The sequence below is a fragment of the Barbus barbus genome (genome assembly GCF_936440315.1).
Source record: "Barbus barbus genome assembly, chromosome: 42".
In the NCBI taxonomy this organism is placed as follows: domain Eukaryota; kingdom Metazoa; phylum Chordata; class Actinopteri; order Cypriniformes; family Cyprinidae; genus Barbus; species Barbus barbus.
Genome location: NC_136720.1, coordinates 14796351 through 14819339, shown reverse-complemented (window position 1 = coordinate 14819339; position 22989 = coordinate 14796351). Strand labels below are relative to the sequence as shown.

The window sequence follows — 22989 nt, the reverse complement described above, 5'->3', positions numbered from 1 at the left end:
TTAATTGAAACTCAAATGTAAATATTCTAATATTTTGAGATACTGATTTTTGACTTTCATGAGCTGTAAGATCTAATCAAAATTAAAACAAAACAACTTTTGAAATGTTTTACTTTACATGTAATGAATCTAAAATATATGAATTCGTTACTTTTTCACAATATTCAATTTTTTTTTAGATGTACCTGTATATGCTTTATGTACTAAAGTCTGATTTTGTGGTGGCTGTGCTTTAAAATTTAATTTTTATAATCTGAATTCAAGTGATGAAGGATTTTGAAAGTCTGACCGTAATCCGAGTGGGTTTAGATGTTTGAGAATGTATAACAGTTGAAAATATTCTTTAGAAATTTAGAAAAGCAATCAAATGTAATCAGTTACATTAATAAAGTAATTGAAGGTTACACTACGTATTACTTTTTATATAGGGTAACTATCCCAACACTGCAAGTGGACAAGTTTAAGAGTTGGGGAAATTAACTGTTCAAAAAGTGTAGAAACCCTGGAGAAGTTTTTCTTGCAGTTCTTGAAACTTTTGCATGTGCTCCATGTGTAACAGTAGGGCATATTGTGCCGGGGTGTTAAGGTGAGACTGAAATGGGTGCACAGAGAAGGGGGGAGAAATTAACCTACACTCTTTCAAGCCCGAAAGACAAGCTTGTATGATTCTTGGAGCCCAGAAGCACACCGCCATCCGCAATCATAACATGCTACTGCTCTCCTGGTCTGCTGGCTTTGTTTGAATAAGTTCATGTGGTCTGAAACAAGGCTTTGGTAGAGCTGAACGTGGCTGGTGCTGGACCAGCTGCATATAGCTTGGAGAAATCAATGTCAGCCTCTTCTACATACTCTCACACAAGGGACACTATTCCAAAGGATACAAAAACTTTCTGAGAGTGCATTGAGAAATCCCTGAAAGGACTTTTAGAGAATATGATCACCACTTTCCCAAAATCTACTTTCAATTATCAATATTTGGTTAGGCACGATTTTAACCCAAGACTGCCATCTGGTGGCTGGATTACATTTAGTAGTGGCGTGTGTGCCAGAGTCCTGTGAATATACCTTTTATTAAGAACCAGTTCATGATTAGAGTAGCCTATTCATCATATAGAAAGGATGTGGTGGTTTTTATTCGGAATATTTTAGTCAGCTTGGTAGGAAAGGAGGCAGTGTTGTGATAGAGAATGCTTATGCATTTCTTCCAGCAGATGCTCTCTGTCATGATGAGGAAAGACTATGCAAGCCTTCCTTCAAAGGCCTAATGCCTTAAGCCTCAAAAGTTGGCGAGTAGTTTTAATTACTAAAAAAAAACGATCATGATCAAAGCAGCTCCAACCAGGTTGAGAGCTTCCGCACAGCTTAGAGGCCTAATCCTATTCACTACTTAAGACAAAGTGCAAAGAACAAAAGGAAGGAGATAATGTTTTTTCATGAGGGCTCTCCTGGATAAGTAGAAGTCTTTTGAGGACCAAGACTTGCCTTTGTACTTTCTTTCAGTGGCTGAAAAGTGGTAGTGATGTAGACCTATGCTGGGAATTGTAAAGATTATAACAATTCTGGTTATGGTTCCTCCTCATGATTCCAGTTCTTCAGGCTTTTTAATGACTATTTAATGTCTTTAAATAAAAATACTAAAAAAACTCACTCTACGTCATTCACAGTGCTGCATAGGAAGTGGTGTTAAGATGTTCTTTTGTTGCGACAGGTTGAGCTTTCTCTGAACCATAGTTACCGTAGTTAGTGCATTTTTTTCACCAGGAATTCCAATGTCGAACACGAATATTTAAAAAATAAGTTGATAGGAGCTGATGGCTTCAACAAAAGCTTATACCATTGATGCCTCATAGCTCTCAGTAGGTATGCCTTTAAAGTTTTATAAGTTTATTATCCAAAATCAATTTCCTTATGGAGAAAATGAATGTGATTGTTGCTCTCCTCAGTTTCCACAGTACCAAAGGGAAATGCTTATGTGGGTAGAATTTCACAGGAGCCGTCAGTGGTTATCATATTGTTATGGCAACACACATTTGTTTTGAACGTGATGGATTCGGATCCAAGTTATGGTTTTCAGAGGGATTTGTGGGTTGGGTTGCGCGCCATGTAAAATGAGATGCGGGAGACGATTAAATTTGGTTTATGAAAGCAGATGTCTGCTCCTCTTTTCTCTCCCACATTTATTACATTAATTGCTTGACACTCTCTCTCTCTGATTTGTTTCTTAGACCGGGTCAAGGCAAACAAAGGCCAGCCAGCTGATAGAACCTCATTTACCCCTGAACTCAATGAATTCCAGCACAGAGTGACCTGGCTGCTCGCTTTGTGGTTTCGCCTAGAGGATAGTTTGGCCTGTGCTGGGGCCAGTAGGGAGGAATATGCTGTGACCTGGTAGCCTAATCTTTTAGTATGAATGGAACAGTTGCGTAGTTGTGTCTACACCATCTGTAGTGCAACCACAAGCTGTCAATCTGTTAAAAGTAGGGCTAATCCACTAAACTGTCTCCTTCCCTGCCGGAGCCAAAGCAGGAAAGATGATTAATTTATGATGCATGTAAGCAATATTATACTAGCAAGAAAGCTGTATTCCGAATATTAGCATGGCTGACATTGGGCCGTGGCCACGAGGTGACAGGTGATCACAGCAACAACAGCACAGTTAAGAGTTATTTCTTTTGTAGCCTATACGTTCAGTTACAAAAAGGGAAAATAATATAAAAAAAACAAACACGTTCGACGCAATGTTGCCACTTTTTCTCTTTTTGCTTCACCAACGAAAATAGTTTCAAACGAAGTATGAATTTAGCCGTTGCATCTGTGAATAAACATGCAGGTGTTTTCTGAATGAATCAGTGTTTAGAAAGAATCTGTTATTGGTTAAAGTAAATGATTCAATGAATCATCTCTCTTGAGGCCACCTGCTGGATGTAACCTGCAGAAAGAGTCAAAATGTAAAACCTCTCATGATAATGTATCAAATAATGAATTTGTTGTGTAGCCTATATGTAATACATATAGCCTAAATATTGTAATTAGTTTTTCTTGTCATTACATGTGTAAAACAGACATGTATCAGGATTGCTGACTGATGAATTTTGCTGAAATTTATGAGTCTTTCCCCCAATGACATCTGCATTTGATCCATTTCTGCTGAACTGGAAAACTGCTGCATGAGGTTTGAGAGGTGGTCAAAGCATTTCTCTCTCACCTCTTTATATTTACCACAGTCTCTGTCTCGACCTCACCAGTGTCACAGTGCACACAGACCCATTCTTTCTTTGGCAGCTATGTCCATGTCTGCCTTTTTCTATTGCCAGACTGTGATCGAACACTGTAGAAAAATTTAGGCAGAATGTACTTTCTTTTTAGGGCCAGAAAACATTCTAGTTTATTTTGGTTTTTACATTAATTTTCCCACTGGTCCAAATATGAATAACATTGTTCTTTCTGAAATGGTTTATTCACTGTAAAAAGTGATGTTGACTTAACTTTAAAAAAATTAGGAAACTGATTGCCTTAAAATTATTAAGTAAATAATAATAATAATAAAAAATAAAAAAAAAGTTAAGTGAACTTGACAATTCACTTAACTTATTATTATATTTTATTATTATTATTTACTTAATAATTTTAAGGCAATGGGTTTCCTATTTTTTTATGTTAAATCAACATCACTTTTTACAATGTTCCAATATGGCTCTTGGATTTTAAGAGCTACATGTTTTAGGGGAATTTAAATGATTGTGTTCATAATTTGAGGGATTACTCTTATAAAGATTCTATATTGACATCTATGGTTCATCCATGGAAGCTTTCCATTCCACAAAAGATTCTTTATAGTGGGATAAAAGGTTCTTTAGATTTTTAAAATTCAACACCGGACCTTATACAGTGTAATCTGCAAAATGCATATACATACAGAAAGGCTTTCCAGAAATAAACAGCTTTTATTGATGATACTGTATCTCACACTGGTTTATTTCTGTCCCAGCCTCTCCAGGGCTTTATGTAAGATCTTCAGGTCATCTCTCATTTGCCCTAAAGCATTCTGGATCTTAGAAGGCTCATCCAAAACCTCCATGCTGCAAGTGTAGGGATTATATCTAATGGAGAAGAGCTTCTGTGTTGTGGATGAATATTGCCTGTGGAATGACAGCAATATCAGTCACTAATGATGCTTTCTGATCATTTGTACAACCTCAATCAATGAAATGGTTTCCACAGATCGTCTGAGAAAACACCTACCTTAGCTTGTGTTTGGCATCCTCAAAGCTTTCGGACACAATGAGTGGTCCTGGTATGGTTGGACCGCAGTCTCAGCTGGATTGAATGGTTTGTATTGGGGCTCATTAGAAAGGGCATACTGGAAAAAAAGATACAATCCATTTAATTTCAAATAAATGCAGTTCTTTTTAACTTTCTATTCATCACAGAATTCTAAAAATCACAGTTTCCTCAAAAATATTAATATAGCACAACTGTTTTCAACATTGATAATAATAAATGTTTCATGAGCTCCGAATTTTTTTCTTACCAAAAGTTCTCCATATGAGGACAGTAGTCCAGCCCCGTAGGCCTTCACTGTTCCATTTTGCTTACAGAGACCAAACTCCACTGTAAACCAGTATAGCTGTGTGTGAAATTTAGAGATGTTTTGTTAGGCTACACATACAGAATGACAGAATTTATCAATTTTATAGTCTTTTAACCATTAGTTTTGAATTTGTAAAATGAATAAAACAACACAAGGGGGCACTAAAGACGTGCTTTAATACAGCGAAGTATTCTCCATCTGAATATTTCCATTAGGATGTACTCACTGTGGACAGTTTCTCAATATCTTCATCCCATGCTCCAAGCGAGGCAAGTCCAATCTCCTGCAGGGTAAATGGTCCAGGGTCAAATGCAAAGTGTCTCAGTATTTCACTACATGGATAAACACTGATTTACAGATTGACCATTTAAACAAGATCTATCTGTATTAAAATAGCATGCATTTTGAATGGTAGTTTCCCACTTTAACTGTTAATTTCAAGATGATTGAGGTACAAAAACATACATGTGAAAACTGAGCAAATTCTTTGTCTGCAAGCATGGGAATATGTCCAAGTATCTCATGGCAGCAGTCACTTTTTAAAGTAAAATGCAGTCAAAATAGTATTATTCTGCAATAAAAAGTGACCAAATCCAAATAAAATGCAGTTTTGTGTCTTTACACGTACGGTTCAAGGGAATGCATGGGAGCTGAAGGGTGACGAATATACTGGGTACACTGGAACACCCGGAATGCTAGACTGGCTAGGAAGTCCCGAGCAGAAAGCAGCCCTGCCACTGGCCGTAACTGAAAACCTGTCCTCTCTGAACAAGAGCAAACACAGGCACAGAACATATAGTTAAAGTCCAAATTTCCTAATTTTGCACACACAGAAATACAATAAGCAGACCTGTTTACCTTTAAGAAATGCAGACACTTCTCCTAGCTGAGGGATCTTGTCCTCTCCATACAAACATTCACTCTCCAGCTGACCGAGGGCTTCTAGAAACTGTCTGCAGGCGTGAGTGGGGTACAGACCGCTCAGAGTCCTGTAGACCTCCCTCCTGCCTCATCACAAAAAGAGCTCTTAGAATCATGCGGTCGCACTAGTCTTCTCTAAACATTTGATATGCAAATAATGACATATAGTTGACAGCAATCAAACTCAATAAAATAACTGGGAAAACCTACCAAGTGGCAATCTCTTCTGGAGTATATTCCACTACAGGTAAAGGATCCCCACTACAATGACAAAACAAAGATTTATTTTCCCCTAAAATATATTTTCTATTGAAAAAACCCTCTGATTAGATAGCATAATGCATATTTTATAACAACAACTACAATAATAATAATAATTGTTGTTGTTATTTTAGATTAATTAATTTCATGTGACTTACTGCTTATAGTTGAAAGCCAGTTCAGAAATGATTCCTCTCCGTTTTCTGTATTCTGGATCACTGAAGTGTTCATGTCACTGATATAACAGCTGATCTGAATAATGCAAGTAGAACTAAGATTCTAAAACTTTTTATGTAAATAATGTCACATTTTAAGAAAAGCTTCACTGTTTTTCACTTACAGGGTGATCCTGGTCCAGATCAGGGTCATATTTTGTTATCAGATGATTGCATTTATCTAGGTCAGAAATCTTCTTTGGAAACCAAGGAACTGTATATTAAAATAAAATTAAAGAAACATTATAAAATAGTTATGGTAGAATATGTGGTGCAGAATAGATAAATCACCTACTCTTTTCCTCTTGCACTATTCTCACATCATCTGCAACTCTTTTTAAGGAGTTGATGATGTCAGTGTCGGAGCAGTGCACTTCACACCTCATGAAGAACTCCAGATCATCTCCACCGCTTTTTTTAGACTTCCTGCTTGGTCGACTCTCCAAATGGAGGAGCTTGGCTTCAAAAGTCTAAGTAGCAAACCAGAAAAACTTTTTCATTATGTTTTTTATCACAAAACATTATTTATGGCACCTGCAATGAAAAAGACATGAACATAATGTATATAGAACCAAATTTGACACAACTAAAAAAGCAGCAAATAGTATGTTATGTTTTAGTGTAGTTAGCCTGTTTTATGTATTTGTTTCCAGATTTATTTGCAAAAATATGTCGTTTATGTTTGCTTTTTTTTTTTTTTTAAATTTAGGGTGGGGTGGTAATAGGAGATCATTATTTTGTGTAAATATATTTGATTATCACAATCAATTCATGCACCCATTTTTCTGTTGGTGTCACATTGTAACAACAGTTGACATAATTAACACAGTTTAGGTAATAAGATTTTGAATACCTTAATTTGTAGAAAAATAATTATAGTAAGGTACTCTGGAAAAAAAAAGGTATAGAAAAAAGTTTCACTGCAGTCAGAAATTGCTAGTAAATTTCCCCAAAAAAATACAAAGATAAACGACATATAGGCTATACATTGAATTAAATTTAAAATTTTGAAGCAAAAATAATAAAATTGTAATTTCTTGTAAAACGTAAGGTAGGGCCTAGCAGCTGTTACAGATACAGACATTAAAACAAAATGTCACTACACCCGCAGGCTAATGTATGAATGAAAATAACATAAGTAAAAGCACGTACCTCAAAGACTTTGCCAGCCTTGAAGAAGCCTGTGTTCTTCTCATTTCTGAGAGCAAAGAGGATGTTGAGAGTGACTTCGCCACTCTTCTCCTCCTCAAACACGAAGCTGTCCCCGCAGCGCGAAGGCCCCGGAGATGAAGAGCCGCTCTCTCTGTCGCGCCGCGAGTCCTCGATCAGACTGCGCTTTCTGCCGCGCGTCCTCGATCAGACTGCGCTTTCTGCCGCGCGTCCTCGATCAGACTGCGCTTTCTGCCGCTCAGCGGAATAGTCTGCACTGTACTGTCCGTCTTCATCGATTCTTAGGGGGAAATTAGGCCACTATATCTCAAATAAATATATCCAATTAATCTTCCTGTCGACACCAAATAAGGAGTCCAACTCTGTCTAAATGAGGAGAAACTCTTATGTTCACCGTGGGGCCAAAACCCTGCAATTTATATACAGACGTGCTGGACTTTATGTAAATGTGTTGCGTAAATGCAAGTCTAATTTTAAGCAGAGATGCGTCATGAGTTTGTGTTTTTCTTTTCCAGGCACAAAATAAGACACGTGACATTTCACAGGTGCTTCACAGCCAAAAGCGACCAAGTACATAAACTAAATGCTAGTTTTGTGAAAGGTCAGTGCTAAATGAGTCTTTATAGGAAATATATAAATAAATAAATATCCTTTGTTTTTAGGGACGTAATTGATACAAAAATACTGCATCGAGATTGTGCTGCTCTCCATGGTACTGAAACCAACTTCTGCACGCATCTTGTTCACTTGCAAATGCAATAGGCTATAAATAATAATAATAAATACGTTTTAATAATAACAATCTTTATTGATTTTTTGAAGTACATTTGACAATGCATGCATAACATCTCAGTCTTCAGTACACCAACAGAAAAATGATATAGGCCTATATGCAGTATGTTCAATTGCATTCACAGTCAAGCAAAACTTATAACTACAAATAGCTTTCGTTACGTTTAAGTATTTTAATCATTAAGATTTAGTGTAATGGAGCATATGAACGCATATTTTAAACAAAAGCAATTTAATAATGAAAATAATTTGTCCAAATGCATTGGCTCAACACATGGCTTCAACAAGCCTTTGATCCGTGATTCATTGATTGCGGCTTGTTTGGGGAAATTACAGCAACATTGTGCGAGAACAGCTGAAGCAAATGGTGGACGGTAGGCAATCTGTATTTTTGTACGATTAAACTACTGAGAAAAATGCAACACATAATATATAAAATAACAAATAATGCCCAGAGCTTTTTGGTATTTACATCCGATTTGTTTTGCATAGGCATTTTTTCCGTGCTATTTCGTTATATGTCATTTAAATACGTAGTGACTAAATATATAACAAATTCCCTCTATAAATATGTTCCACATGCAATGCATAAGGGCTAATTTAATGCTCTCTCTATCACAGTATGTCGTATATGAGCCTAAAAAGCAATACAGACGATGCTTATTTAGCGTCTTTTTCTAGCATTTCTTCTTCATTTTCCATGAAAATCTTCCATAATCGTTTCACTCCATCTTTCGCAGGGCAGTGCACAGGATTGAGATCTCACCTAGGTAGAAAAAACATACATTTGTGATCCATGTGGGATTAAATTAAAACACATATTATGTATGACAAATAAGGCTACAGAAAAAAAATAAAAAAATCTGCAGGTCGACAAAATGACAAAAATGAGCAATTCATAAAATGGCTTGTTTAGTCACTAATCATAAGACACACTGCTAATACATTGTATTTAAAAAAGTTGTAAAATTGAAACTGCAGTTGTTACCTCAGTGAGCTATTTCTAAGTTACTATAAATTTTCCAACCCAGTGAACTTAAAAACTAAAATTGAATTGCTGTAAAAAGTAAAACCACAACCTGAATTTCATCACGAGTGAAGAAAATTTAGTTAAAACTCTGAATTTAATTATAAAAAAAAAATGAGTAGAAATTACTACAAGCTAAATGAATGCAAACAAAGTATTAAATAATGTATTAAATAATGCTTAAACAGTTTTACAGTGCTGATCGGACCATTAAAATGAACTTGTGAGTGGGAATTAATTTATTCAATTTGATTTAAAGATAGTAAGCACTATTATTTGACTTATACCATTTAATTTCTTTGTAACCAAAAAAAGTACATTTTTAGGATACCTGACCTGACTATACAGTGTACTTTATACTTAATATAACCCTCAAATGCTCATTCCTGAGAATTCTCGTTTTTGAGAATTTTTGTTCTGAAAATCCTGATTTTTCATTCTCAATTCTTGCAAAATATAGGGAAAATTCAGTTTAAGGGCTACATTATACTGAAGACACACCGCTGATGTTGTCAGCCAGGTTCTTCAGCTGCTGTGTGTTGTCCAGCATCTGAATTCTCTGTGTGTAGGCATTATAGCGCACAGAGAAAGGTCTGGGAATGGTGGAAGCAAATTTCCTGTAAAAACAAAACAAAAAAGAACATAGAGTATAACTGTAAAATGCTGAGAGAAAGGCCGATTTAAAGAGATGGTTTAATTGCAGCCATTTTACCTGACTTTTTCTTTGGCTTCCTCGAAACTTTCAGCCACGAAGTAAACTGGTTGGAACTCTGTAATGGGATACTGCTGCAGGCAGGTCTTCTCTGGCTCGAAGGGCAGAAGTTTGGGCTTGTCCGTCAAACAGTACTGCAAGACATTAGAATAACATTTAATTTTCAGTCTGTTATCCACTTCAGCCATGCTTTTGTGCATCAGTGTCATGCTTCTGCTTTTCACTCTACTAATGACTCAATAAACTCAACTGTGCTGCTAACTCCTTTTCTACAAGCTCAAAGCAAATAGCCAGTTTACTTTGTTGGGTTAGAGCACAGGGCATGAACCAGAAGGAAACATTCTGAGAGGTACCACATACCTGCAGTTCGCCAAAAGATGAGAGCAGACCAGCACCGTAAGCCTTTACTTTATCTCCTTCCTTGCACAGACCATATTCCACAGTGAACCAGTAGACCTGCAAAAAATAAACATTATTATCATACAGCCCTTTTGAGAGAGACAAATGTATCTTGGGGTCTTATAACATGACTGGCCTCTGGTGACTGACTGGTTAAAATGTGGAAAATTATTCTTATTGTAACCTAAAGCAATACTCACTGTGGCCAGCTTCTCTATAAACTCGTCAGGGGCACCCAAAGAAGCAAGTCCAATTTCCTGGTCAAACAGAAATCAACATTTGGATATTACATAGCTGATAAATGCACATTAGAGATATAAAGTCTGAAGCAGATATTCTCTCTCTCTCTCTATAAATATTTATAATTTATTAAAAAAACTATTCATAATTGTGAGAATAAAAATAAAAGTCAGAATTACAGATGTATATCATAAATTTCACTTCTTTCATTCAAATTAATATTATACATGAATTATATTACATATTACACATATATATTATATTATTATTATCAAACCTGTGAGAACTGGGCAAAACCTGGGTCAGCAAACAGTGGGACATGGCCCAGCAGCTCATGACAGATGTCCCTGAGGAATTTATTTTTAAAACGTTTATTTTTTCCTTTGATCACTTTTCACAGTTCTGAAATATATTTCTGACATTTATTTCAAACAAAGCTGTAACAACTTCTTGGTCTGTATACTCACGGTTCAGGTGTGTACATGGGTTTGGAGCTATGGCGAATGTACTGTGTCGAGTGAAACACTCGGAAGGCGAGACCAGCTAAGAAATCACGTGAGGACAGGAGACCGGCCACGGGACGCAGACGGAAACCTGTGCATGCTGAGAAATCAAGAAAGGGTGAGATATGTAGAAGTGTAGAAGTTATTATTTTATTTTCTTTCAGTTAATTACACACTAAACCTTCATTTTTACATCCCCTTCACTGTATTTGAGTTTAAAGCAGCTCTTACACTGCAGGTAGTGTGAGATGTCCTCTAGCTGTGGGATGTTGTCCTCACGGTACCCACAGTACCTCTCCAGCAGTGGAAATACACGGTTGTGTTCACGACAGGCATGCGTCGTGTACAGAGTCTTCAGCTCTCGAAAAACTGTTCCCCATGTGGCTTTCTCTTCAGCCGTGTATTCAACACATGGAATAATCTGTCCACTAACAGAGGAGAGGGATGCTTAGTTCATTTTTAGGACACAATGTATTCAAATACATTTGTCTGAACAGTATACAACAAACCTAACTAACTTTATTTTGAGATATACTTTGCTTGAAAAGCATACTTGTGCTATATTTCTTTAAAATAAATTCCACTATGATATTTTGTTGTATAATGCAAAGACATTTACACTACCAATTTATGTTTTTTTTAAATGTTTTTAAATATTAAAGTCTTTTACTCTCCAAAGCTGCATTTATTTGATCAAACATACAGTATAACAGTAATATTGTCAAGCATTATTACAACTTAAAATAACTTGTAATTTATTAATTTGGCAAAGTGATGGCAAAGCTGAATTTTCAGCAGTTATTACTGGAGTCTTCAGTGCCACATGATCCTTCAGAAATCATTCTAATATGCTGATTTGCTGCTCAATAAATATTATTGTGCTGCGTAATATTTTTGTGAAAAACATGATACACTACCATTAAACAGTTTATGGTAAGTATATAAATATTAACAAAAATATTAAGCATCAATATGTGTTTTCAAAATTGATTGTAATAAGAATTTTTAATAAATGAGCAACAATAATAATTGATAACAACTGAGCACCAAACTAACCTATTAGAACAATTTCTGAAGGATCTTGTGACACTGAAGACTGGAGTAAATGCTATTGAAAATACAGCTTTGGCATCATATTACTAAATTACATTCTAAAATAGTTTAGTTCAGGGGTCGGCAAGTAAGTCGGCATCGGGCTAAAAAACTATTTCGCCACCAGAACATAGTCAAAGGATAATTTAAGAGATTAATTGATGAAAAATGCAACTAGAATTGCCTGTGACTGAGTTCAGTGTATTTTGTAACTGGTAGTGAGCTGTTACTCTGTGTTAAATCCTGTAGGAGGACAGTCATAAACAAAAAGCCACATTTGTGTGGCAGTGTCCGGTAGAGTATATGAGCAGAGAGGAGCGTCAACAATTTCCCCTCCACGCTCTGAGCATTTAATAATCACTCCGCTCCGGGTTCACCATTTCCCACTCCGCACTCACTGATATCAGAAACACCGCTCTGCGTCTAAAGTATTTCAGTATGTTTGAAATATCACAGTTCTGTTCATCACGTATATTAAAAAATAAAATAAATAAAATAACAGGAGAGTTTCAAAGTGACTTATTGGAACACTAGTGTGCAAACGTTTTTCCTACCACGTCCACATGACTAATAACATGGTTGTCAGCATTATAATAGCTGCTTTTTGCGGTGCAAATTTTGTTTATGATGAAAATAACTACATTTTCGTCAGTTATTTTACCCAGTTTTGGCCCGCCGACCATTGGTTTAGTTCTTTTAAATTGTTATAATATTTCACAATATTGCTGTTTTTACTGTATTTATAGATATCTTAAAAATTCCGACCTTTTGACCAGTAGTGCATACAATTTTATATGTGGCTTAAAGGGACAATTCACCCAAAAATAAAAACTCTATGATAATTTACTCACCAAAAATTGTCTTAGTATTTTGTTGTTCTGCTGTTTTGGATCCTATTGACTTTCATAGTATGAATAAAAAATTTTGAAACATTTTTCAAAATGATCTTCTTTTGTGTTCCAATTTTGGGGCGACATTAGGGTGAGTAAATAATGACAGAATTTTAAAAATTGTGTAAACTTCCCCTTTATGTATACAAACATTTTTTGGGTCCCATTATATTTTTATACCCAAACCATCCTAAAAAGGGGTGTTTAAGCATAAACTCTATAGCCTGCAAGTCATATATATGTCATATAGTGATGAGTGGCGTTATTATTGATAAAGCATGTATGTAAATGTGTGCTTCCTCAGGGGGCGTAGCATTCAACGCTCCTGCCCTTTGTAGTGGCTGTGTGAATAATGCATCTCAATTATGATGACAAAGCTCCCGGCGCTCTGGACTGCTCTGGGACCCTGTAATTTAGCCCTTTTGTTAGGCAGCAGGAGTAATTTTCCATAGAAAGCACAAAAAACAACAGGGAAAGCACTAGGCGATCCCTGTAGCCCATGGGAAAGTGTGGGGGGGAGAAAGAGAAAACAGTGAGGGCAATAGTTACTGTCTGTAGTTGTAGGCAATGTCAGCAAATTCCTTCCTTCTGGCGCGGTACACGGGGTCCGTAAAGCCCTGCGAATGACAGCGATGTTAGAATGTGAAAGAAAGTGGATCTACGGCTAGTTCTGATCTCTCAGTAGCCGTTGACAGTGTTACTCAGTCTCATGGAGGAGATTCATTCAAATGAAGCCTTTGTAGAGTGTTTGCTGCTCATGATGAATGCATTTCAGTTTAATGACGGCTGGAAAGGGGAAATTATTTATAATTACAGGGGCTCAATAAAAGCGATGACATCAATTTGAGAGCCCCCGCCCGTTTCCATTAGAATAGAGAGTGATGCAGATTCTGACTGTGGGCTTTTAGTGTCGCGTGGACCAACTACGCATCTTTCAAAATACACCCAAACACGCATGCGTTTGAAATAAAAATTAAGAAGTTTCCTCTCACGCTCACTTTCGCTCTTTTCTCTTTTCGGTCACTTCAAAAACAGACACAACACACACACATAGTGTCTTACAGGATGGTCTGCATCCAGCTCGGACCCGTAGCTGAGAATCTGATTGGCAAAACGATCCAAGTCCTGGATGTCATTGGGGAACCATGGAACTTTTGATGAGAGGGAAAGAAGGAGAAATGTTTATGGTCAATGAGTGAATAATTAATTACATAATCCATACAATTTAAGTTCTGTTGACAGCATATTTGACATGGTGTGTCTATCCTTGTAAAATAAAAAAGAAAGTACCTTTAAACATACTTTTAAAATAATATCTAAACAGAAATAATATACAGAATGTAATGTTTTCAGACACATAATTGCATTTTAATTAAATGAAAATGCATTATAGTTTAAATTTATATTAAACGCAATTAGTATTTTGTGACCCATTTAAGTAGGACTAAAAATGTATAATGTATCTATATATGTAATTTCATAATTACTTCTACTATATTTAAAATATGGTTAAAGGGTACTAGTGAGTGTATTTACAACCGTTTATGCTAAACTAAAATACACTTAATTTAAAACATACTTGATATATATGCAATTTCTTTTAAATATATGTGTACTATAATGTAAATTTAATGCAATAACACACGACAGTTAAAATTATAATCAAGTAATCTACTTTACATGTGCTTTAGTATGCTAGTCAACATATTAAAATAAGTGTACTTTTTTACATGCACAACAAAGATTTAAAAAAGTACACTTTTTAAAAACTTTTAATTTGGCAAAAAACACATTTCAAAAGAATACTTGCTGATGAAAGTATTCTTTCTTTATGTACAAATAGGTGGCCTTTTATTTCAATAATATTACATTATCTGCAAGTACAATTTTTTAAATATATACTTTTAAGATTTGAATCCGCTACAAGTGCACACTCATTACAATTAAGTGCACTTTTTTCTCAAGGTAATGCACTTACAGTGTAAATCTGTGGGGCAATGCATTTCATAAGAATAAATGCTAACTTTTTAGACACCTTTACAACTCAAATAACACATTTCTGAATGTAAGAAATTATGTAAGTGCTTTAACAAAAAAAGGGCTGCCCTCCTCTTTTAAACCTTCCAGAATTACCTGACCCTTATTATTGAAAGTATTTGCAAGTTTCCTGATTTAAATTTCAATGAGATCTATAGTATTTCCGTTCTCTTTATAAAATTGAGATTATGTACTAAGTTCTAAATATGTGAACTTGCTAATATCGAATGCTGTAGTCGCTAACGCTGGCATGCTAACAGAGATGGATGACACAGTAGTAAACAGAAAGCATTGTTTAGCGAATGAGCCAGAGGGTGACAATGCAGTCCAGGCTATGAGGCTAAATCTTGCTCTGCAGCAGCTAGATTTATGACAGTTAAGCTCTTTGGAGGTCCAGCCATCAGCACAGAGTTCAGCAACCAGCCTGAGGCGGTCTGAACAAAAGGCCAAGAACTGAAGACCTTTACTGGTTTTCCTCATCGGCCATAAATATCCATAAATGTCCCCTGCTCTGTGTTTTCTTATTGCATAAGGGGGGAATTGTAATTGGGTCTGTTGGTCTGTCAGTCTTTGTATTGAACTTTGACCCCCACCCTGCTGAACTGACTCTTGAATAGAAACAAGACATTTCAGTCTATCTCTATGAGTCTGTTTGTCCTCAAAAACTAAACTAATGTAATTCTGGAAACAACCATAAGAGAGGCCAAGTGCAAAGGCCTTTGTCATCCATCTCTACAATGACATTTATGAACGATTACAGCATGTGTTCTATTTCTGTTCTTATATTCTAATCTATACCATCCTATTCTCGCTCTCTTGTCGTGTTTCTGTCTGAATGCTGTAGCAGCTTTTTATTTCTCTTCTCATTAGGGAGTGATGAGTTATTCATCAGACTGTTGTCTCACCTGTGTCTTTCTGTTTGTTGCGAGACAGCTCATGAACTTGGCCACTGATCTGTGTGCGCAGACCATCAACAACTTCATCTAGAGCTTTAGAGGAGGCCTGATCCACACTGATGAAGAACTCATATTCTTCTTTGTTGTCGCGTGATGGACGGGACTCAATGTGGGTCAGGTTAATGCCTTTGTCCTGCAAAGTACATACATGTAACATGTACACAATGCTGCATTATATTATATAACTTACAATTATTCAATACTACATATTACAAGTTATTATGTATTAGTGAGATATATACACATTATCTATCTATCTATCTATCTATCTATCTATCTATCTATCTATCTATCTATCTATCTATCTATCTATCTATCTATCTATCTATCTATCTATCTATCTATCTATCTATCTATCTATCTATCGGATATTTGTGACCCTGGAACACAAAACCAGTCATAAGGGTCAGTTTATAGTTTCCATTGATGTATGGTTTGTTAGGATCTGACAATATTTGGCCGAAAACTATTTGAAAATATGGAATCTGAGGGTGCAAAAAAAATCTAAATATTGAGAAAATCGTCTTTAAAGTTGTCCAAATGAAGTCCTTAGCAATGCATATTACTAATCAAAAATAAAATTTTGATATATTTACAGTAGTAAATTTACTAAATATCTTCACGGAACATGATCTTTACTTAAAATCCTAATGGTTTTTGGATAATTTTGACCCATACAATGTTTTTTGGCTATTGCTACAAATAAACCTGTGCGACTTAAGACTGGTTTTGTGGTCCAGGGTCACATTTAGAGTGAATAAAACAAATATTTAAGAGAATTATACATATATATATATATATATTGCTCTTTTATTATGTTTGAAAATCTTACAATAACAGTTTAGCTTTCAACCTCAACATAATTTTGATGTTTAGTTAGTCTATATGCATATAGTGAATAAACCACTAGGTGGCGCTCCAGGCCAGTCTATTTATTAACTAAATAAATAAATAAAATCAAAAATAATATACAGCACTGTGGAGAAAACTTTAAAGTTGACCCGCTACATTCTAGACTGAGTGATTCAATGATTTATTTAATTACAGAGTTTCTTCACCCAGATTATTTTAATAAAAGGATTTTACCATCACGACATGATTAAGAGCATTTAATAGGCTCCTATGTGTGGTCCTCTCTGTTCTAATTAAAGTAGCATTTAACAAATTATTGTGGTGCATCAGTAACCACATTCACATTGGGGCAGCAACTGAGAATCACATGTGCAGCTTTTCTTCAGCCAATAGGTGAGTGGGTGTTTTTGGTTATTTATGATCAGATTGCACTGTTTCAGCCAATGCATGCTTGTATTTATGTGTTTTTACACACAAAGAGGGAGGACACCCATTGCTGTTTGCTATAGGCCTGTAGAGGAGGCGGATGAGGTTTACAATGCCTTAGAACTTCTCTGGTCCTTTTTCAACATTTTCCCTCTCTGTCCATGTAGTCCTGATTGAGTCCATATGGATCCACATCCTTTAACACTCAAAAAACAACACAGCAGAGAATTACTGCATTATTTTTCTGCATGCTTGGCATTTTTTTTGCAGCGCTGGGTTAATATAATTGTGTTCAGAGAGTCCACGGGTTCAGTCAGAACAGTCAATGTTTCTGTCAAGTGTCTGCATATGTTTTTATATGTATAATGCTACAAAGCCCCTGTTAATCTCTGGTCCAGTTGATAATACTTGCTTGTCTATTTGTTTATTTCTGGTTTGCGTTTTATAGTGTGCTGACAAGGTATTAATCATATTAACTAATTGCATTATATTAATGATTAAATGATTAAATAATTCATGTTCTATTTAAATTTTATTAATTATGAATATATAACTTATTCATTATAACTATAATCATCCATTATAATTGCTTTCATAAAGCATCTTTTCCCCTAATAGTAAACATTCAGTGTAGGCTGCAGGAAATTGCTTTGAATGTTAAAATTAAGCTGGAAAGTGCGTGCGGGGTGAGGGGTAGAGTAGGGGGTGTTTTTAGGGGGTGGAGTAGGATGGTATGGCAGAGCCAATCAGAATCCACAGGCTGAAAGGGGGTGGAGTAGGATGGTATGGCAGAACCAATCAGAATCCACAGGCTGAGCTTTTATCTTTATAGTGGCATTAGGGGGTGCGTGGTTGGCACACATCCATTAATCACTTGCACGAAAACAGCAGAGATCGCACGTAAGCAGTAGAAAAGTCAACATCCCAAAACAAAATATACTGAACTTTGATACAAGAACTTTGGAGATGATTCAAGAAATCTTGGCATTATTACAAGACACTGTGTGCATGTGTATAATATCCTTTCATCTCACAAAACACAATTCTGGTTGATATTATTGATTTTCTATGCTTCACAAGAACAGGTCACATTGTTGTTTTTTCAATGGCCTCAAGCTTTATCTCGCCCTTTTTAGTTCATTTACTGAATTCATACCAAAAGGGAAATTATACAAAACAAAACTTTAGGGTCAGTAAGATACATTTCATGTATTTTTGCCAAGGCTGCATTTATTTGATCAAAAACACAGTAAAAACAGAAATATTTGTTTATTTATAATAACTATTTTCAATTTTAATATATTATTTTCTATGATGACAAAGCTGAATTTTCATCAACCATTATCCCAGTCTTCAGTGTTACATGATCATTCGGAAATCAAATAATTTGCTATATCAGTGTTCATGAAACCTCTCTTATTATTATCACGGTTGAAAATAGTTGAAAATTGTAATAAACTGTGGAATCCATAATTTTTTCTGGATTCTTTTATAATTGGAACAGCTTTATAAAGTACTTTATCTTTTCAATAATTTAGTGCATCATTGCTGAATAAAGTACAGCAATGATGTATTAAATTATTAATTTAATACATCATTAAAATAATTGAATTATTCCCCCCCCCCCCCCCCCCCCCCCCCATGAAGCTCCCTCTCCTGAGGTATTATCTTACAGCATTCGTACCTCAGCTGAAATTAGTATGCCATGTTTTCATATCTGACAGAAGCTTTAATGTGTTGTTTATCTTGTTCTGGCATATAGTGGCACAAAAGCACCTTTAAAGACAAGTTCACTGATTTTCAATCAGCTTTGTGTTGCAACAATGCTGATAGTATATGTATATGAAAATTGTGTACTCTTTCTCCATGTTACAAAATATGTGACCCAGCTGAGTCCTGCAATATATATATATATATATATATATATAATATATATATATCACGTTGCTGTGTGGTAAACATTTCTTTGCTGTTTTATCAACAAATTTCACTCATTCTGCTGAAGTTGCATCATGTGCACAGCATTACCTAATCCCCTGCAAATACATCCTGTTCAGTGTTTTGCATTTCTACAAATATCCCACTATCATCCGCTGTCCTTGACCCTCACGTTTTGTCTTTAGATAAACTCAAGTGTATATAAGAGAGAGAGAGTAGAATAAACAGCGAAAAATGGACAGACATACAAAGAGACACTGCAATTCTTTGCTATCCTTCTAATGCAATTCTAATGTTTTGTGTCAAGACACTAACCTTAAACAGTCTTAGAGCTTTTACAAGAGCGCCAACTTCCTGCTTCAGAGAGAAGATGCAGGACACCACTCCTGTTTTGTTTAATGGTTCTTCCAGGTATGATGAGGTCAGAGAGCCCTGTTAAACAAACAAATGTTGAGACACTCAAACAGTTGCACTCATCGTCATAAACATGTATCAAATGAGTGCAGATTCCTCATTTAAAATGGCATTTTTTTAAGGGCTTTGCACTTGTTTTATTTAATCAGTGTCCACATTTCATTCTTTGGTCTTTGACATGAACATTAGTTAATCTTTTCCCATAGTACCAAGGGACCCTGAATGACCCATTTCTGCTTGTGAATCCAATCATTTTTTTAGGATGCAACTCTCTCTGTTACACTTTACCAAACATAAACCACTGATAAGTAACTTTCAAGCCAAGTACGTAGTTGCCCACTATGGAAATTAATTTAAATATAAATGCCCATAAATCATCCCTGCTTAGACTGCTGCCCCCGCGACCCGGCCCCGGATAAGCGGAAGAAGATGGATGGATGGATGGATGCCCATAAATCACTAAATGCTCACATGTGACCCTGGACCACAAAACCAGTCTTAAGTCGCTGGGGTATATTTGTAGCAATAGCCAAAAATACATTGTAAGGGTCAAAATGATTGATTTTTCTTTTATGCCAAAAATCATTGACATTAAGTAAAAATCATGTTCCATGAAGATATTTTGTAAATTTCCTACCGTAAATATATCACAACTTAATTTTTGATTAGTAATATGCATTGCTAAGAACTTCATTTGGACAACTTTAAAGGTGATTTTCTCAGTATTTTGAGTTTTTTGCACCCTCAGATTCCAGATATTTAAATAGTTGTATCTCGGCCAAATATTGTCCTATCCTAACAAACCATACATCAACGGAAAGCTTATTTATTCAGCTTTCATATACTGTATAAATCTCAATTTTGAAAAATTGACACTTATGACTGGTTTTGTGATCCAGGGTCATATATATTGCATCAAACTCAATAAAATCAGCAGGTTTGTGTAGGTTTAGGGTTCTAATATATATAATTAACTTGGTATAAAAGCCATTGCGAGATCTTAATGTAGCTTCAAAAGTGTGTGTGTGTGTGTGTGTGTGTGACTGAGCAGAAAACTAATGACTAAAGTCACATTCACATTCCTATGAACCTTCATGTGAGTCAGGTGTTAGTTTCATGTTCACCCCTATTTTGCCATAATACTTTTTAAGGAACAAAAAGTAATATATAATGTACCTCAGGACATCCAAAATATAAAAGTAAAAAGTGAACAATTATTGTATTATTGATCTCTTTGAAACCATCAGATCAATATTTCTGTTCACATACAATTATTTCAGTTTTAACAAATTAGTAAGTGTTCACTGGAGTCTTTCAGTTGATGCTATAATGTCTTAGCCTTCGTTTTGTGGTCTGGGAAGGAATTTCAAGTTAGGTCTAACAATAATAAGAATGAGCTGGGTTGCCATTGAACAATTTTAGATCCACACAGAATTTTCATTTGGACTTTTCTGACCTTTCTATATAGGCAGATCCAAGTCTAATTTGCATCCTAGTCTGCATGTCTTTGTTCTTGTTATGTCTAATGTTATGTCTAATGCTTTGAACATGTAATATGATAAAAAAAACCAAGTATGAATTACATAATTGTAAATTAAATATATTGCAATATAATGACAATATTTTAGAATAAAGTTTATTCACCTTCCTCTCCAGATCCCCGTTCATCTGTCTGAGACCTGCGTCCATTCTTGCTTCAGTCCTCAGGTGATGTCGATTTGCTGGATGCTTCTGTGAACTTTGTGCTACCCATCCAAAACTCCAGTCATTTAAAAGTACCACGTGACACCACACCCCCTGGAACGTCCAGTGTGCGAGATGCCCATAAACCCCTGGAATATATGGAAGTTGCCATTACAGCGCATCTGGTTTGTGTTGTTCAGTAAAAAAGAGTTTGCAGGGGGAGTTTTGGGTGAGAATGGAGTTCAAAGTTAGCATTTCGTAACGATTACTTGTTTTTCTTCTTACTTGATGTAATAGTTTTATTAGTAAATTAGCTCATTTAATAATTTTTAAAGAAGAAGGGGTTGAGTGTTCAAGATTGGAAAAACATACAGGATCCCGTTATAAATAATAGTCACTCACTATATATGTTGATGTTCTGTTTATGACCACACGATGGCGCTAAATATAAGTTAACGTTAACTGGGACTGGGTCCATGTGTGCGAATGTGTCACATTTTACAGTCTATGGATAGACAGTGTTAAAATTATACAATGATACACTGATTTCTGAGAGGTATAACTTTTAAGGTGTTTTTTATTGATTAGTTTCCTGGCATAATCTGTTGAAATTGGTCTCGCGGGAAGGATTTAATTGGCCACCTGAACTTAATTGGCACTACTAATACAGTTAGCTAACCATAAATTAGGCCTAGCGTTATATCAAATGATTTCTAAAACAAACACTAATTTGTATCATTTATTTGTGATTTGCTTGTAGTGTTTTGTACTGATGTGTCACAACAGAAATGTGAAAGTAGTGTAACTTAGGCCTTCTTTTGCTATGTTTACATCCTCAGGTGCAATTTCTGCAGGTAATGTTAAAAATACGCTTCTAATTTAACTTTTATGGATAACTAAACGTTTTTCAAATACCAGCGAAAAATGTAGGCCTACTCGTATATGCTTCCCTACTTTGCCTTTTATTTGGACGACTGTTTTGTGGTTCAAGTCTTAATGAGGGGGACAAACACCCCTTATAGTTTTATTAACATAGACAGTATAGTCTGCATTTAGTTCATAGACTCTGGAAGCAAATGTGATCTTTAATCCATATTTTTATTTGTGTAAAGTTAAATCAATGTATTGACGCCTGTCTGTACACACACCTCATGCTTAGGTTTGTACAAACCATTCATGACTTGACCACTAGATAGCAGTAGGTGTCTATACAATTTATGAACCATTTTCTTACATTACATAAGCTATCCATTTAAATTGCCAGAGATAAGTAGGGCAACAGTAAAAGTACAAAAATTCCATCAACTGAACAAAAACCTACTACTGATGGCTTTACCTTGACATTAGATATTTTGTGATCACTGGATATAATATTATAATATTGTACATGAATGTCTGTTTAGGAGAGTCTGTTCAGGGAGTATAGGCCCATGACCAAACCTCTAAGTGATCCATGAAGAGCTGAAGTCCAAACAAAGTGCACAACAGCAAAAAATGAACATCTGGACACCATTCCCCTTCAACACCTGCAGATATTTTCAGGTAAGGTAAAGTTAGGATACAGTAGACTCGCTCTGTATAGAAATATTATCACAAAAACAGATCAAGGCATGGTGGCTAACGCACGTATTCAAGATAAATGAAATGAATCAACGGCTGATATAACCAACACATCTGGCCTTTGCCTTAAAGGGGAGTTTCTTTACATCAAGGGGTCTACAACAAAGTGGGAAATCTTTATTTATTTATTTTACAGAAATGTATAAGATACATGCAGGCAGGGTTAAAGTGGGATAGTTCCTGGTCATTTGCGTTATTTTACAGTGCTATACCAAATGATTAAGCCCCTAAAACATTTAAACATACTTTA

At 35.6% G+C, this 22989-nt stretch overlaps 1 protein-coding gene and 1 pseudogene across 2 annotated transcripts; both read right to left on the bottom strand.

Annotated features, from left to right (window-relative positions):
* Positions 1-3973: 3973 nt before the first annotated feature.
* LOC306861313 (tyrosine 3-monooxygenase-like) lies at positions 3974-7433 on the bottom strand (annotated as a pseudogene). The gene is made up of 13 exons: positions 7351-7433; positions 7141-7291; positions 6284-6458; positions 6100-6202; positions 5932-5991; positions 5723-5773; positions 5450-5595; positions 5220-5355; positions 5057-5126; positions 4818-4874; positions 4532-4627; positions 4243-4360; positions 3974-4139 (listed from the first exon to the last, which is right to left on the bottom strand). The product of its transcript is annotated as a tyrosine 3-monooxygenase-like (transcript).
* A 509-nt stretch (positions 7434-7942) lies between these two features.
* Positions 7943-21228, bottom strand: LOC306861771 (phenylalanine-4-hydroxylase-like). The gene is made up of 13 exons (XM_079404242.1): positions 21081-21228; positions 19338-19454; positions 15756-15939; positions 13876-13964; positions 13363-13430; positions 11063-11259; positions 10796-10931; positions 10606-10675; positions 10289-10345; positions 10050-10145; positions 9690-9823; positions 9479-9594; positions 7943-8716 (listed from the first exon to the last, which is right to left on the bottom strand). The coding sequence occupies exons 1-13, from the start codon at positions 21123-21125 to the stop codon at positions 8673-8675; spliced, it is 1353 nt and encodes a 450-aa protein (XP_079260368.1). The 5' UTR covers positions 21126-21228; the 3' UTR covers positions 7943-8672.
* Between the last annotated feature and the right edge of the window lie 1761 nt (positions 21229-22989).

Bases quoted from the DNA above. Each gene is read 5' to 3' on its own strand.
- LOC306861771 (XM_079404242.1), bottom strand. From the start codon at position 21,125: ATGGACGCAGGTCTCAGACAGATGAACGGGGATCTGGAGAGGAAG. The intron at 13,431-13,875 runs GTAAGACACTAT...TGTCATTCGCAG, and splicing joins AGCTGGATGCAGACCATCCT to GGCTTTACGGACCCCGTGTA. The intron at 10,932-11,062 runs GTAAGAGCTGCT...TTGATTTCTCAG, and splicing joins CATCTCACACTACCTGCAGT to CATGCACAGGTTTCCGTCTG.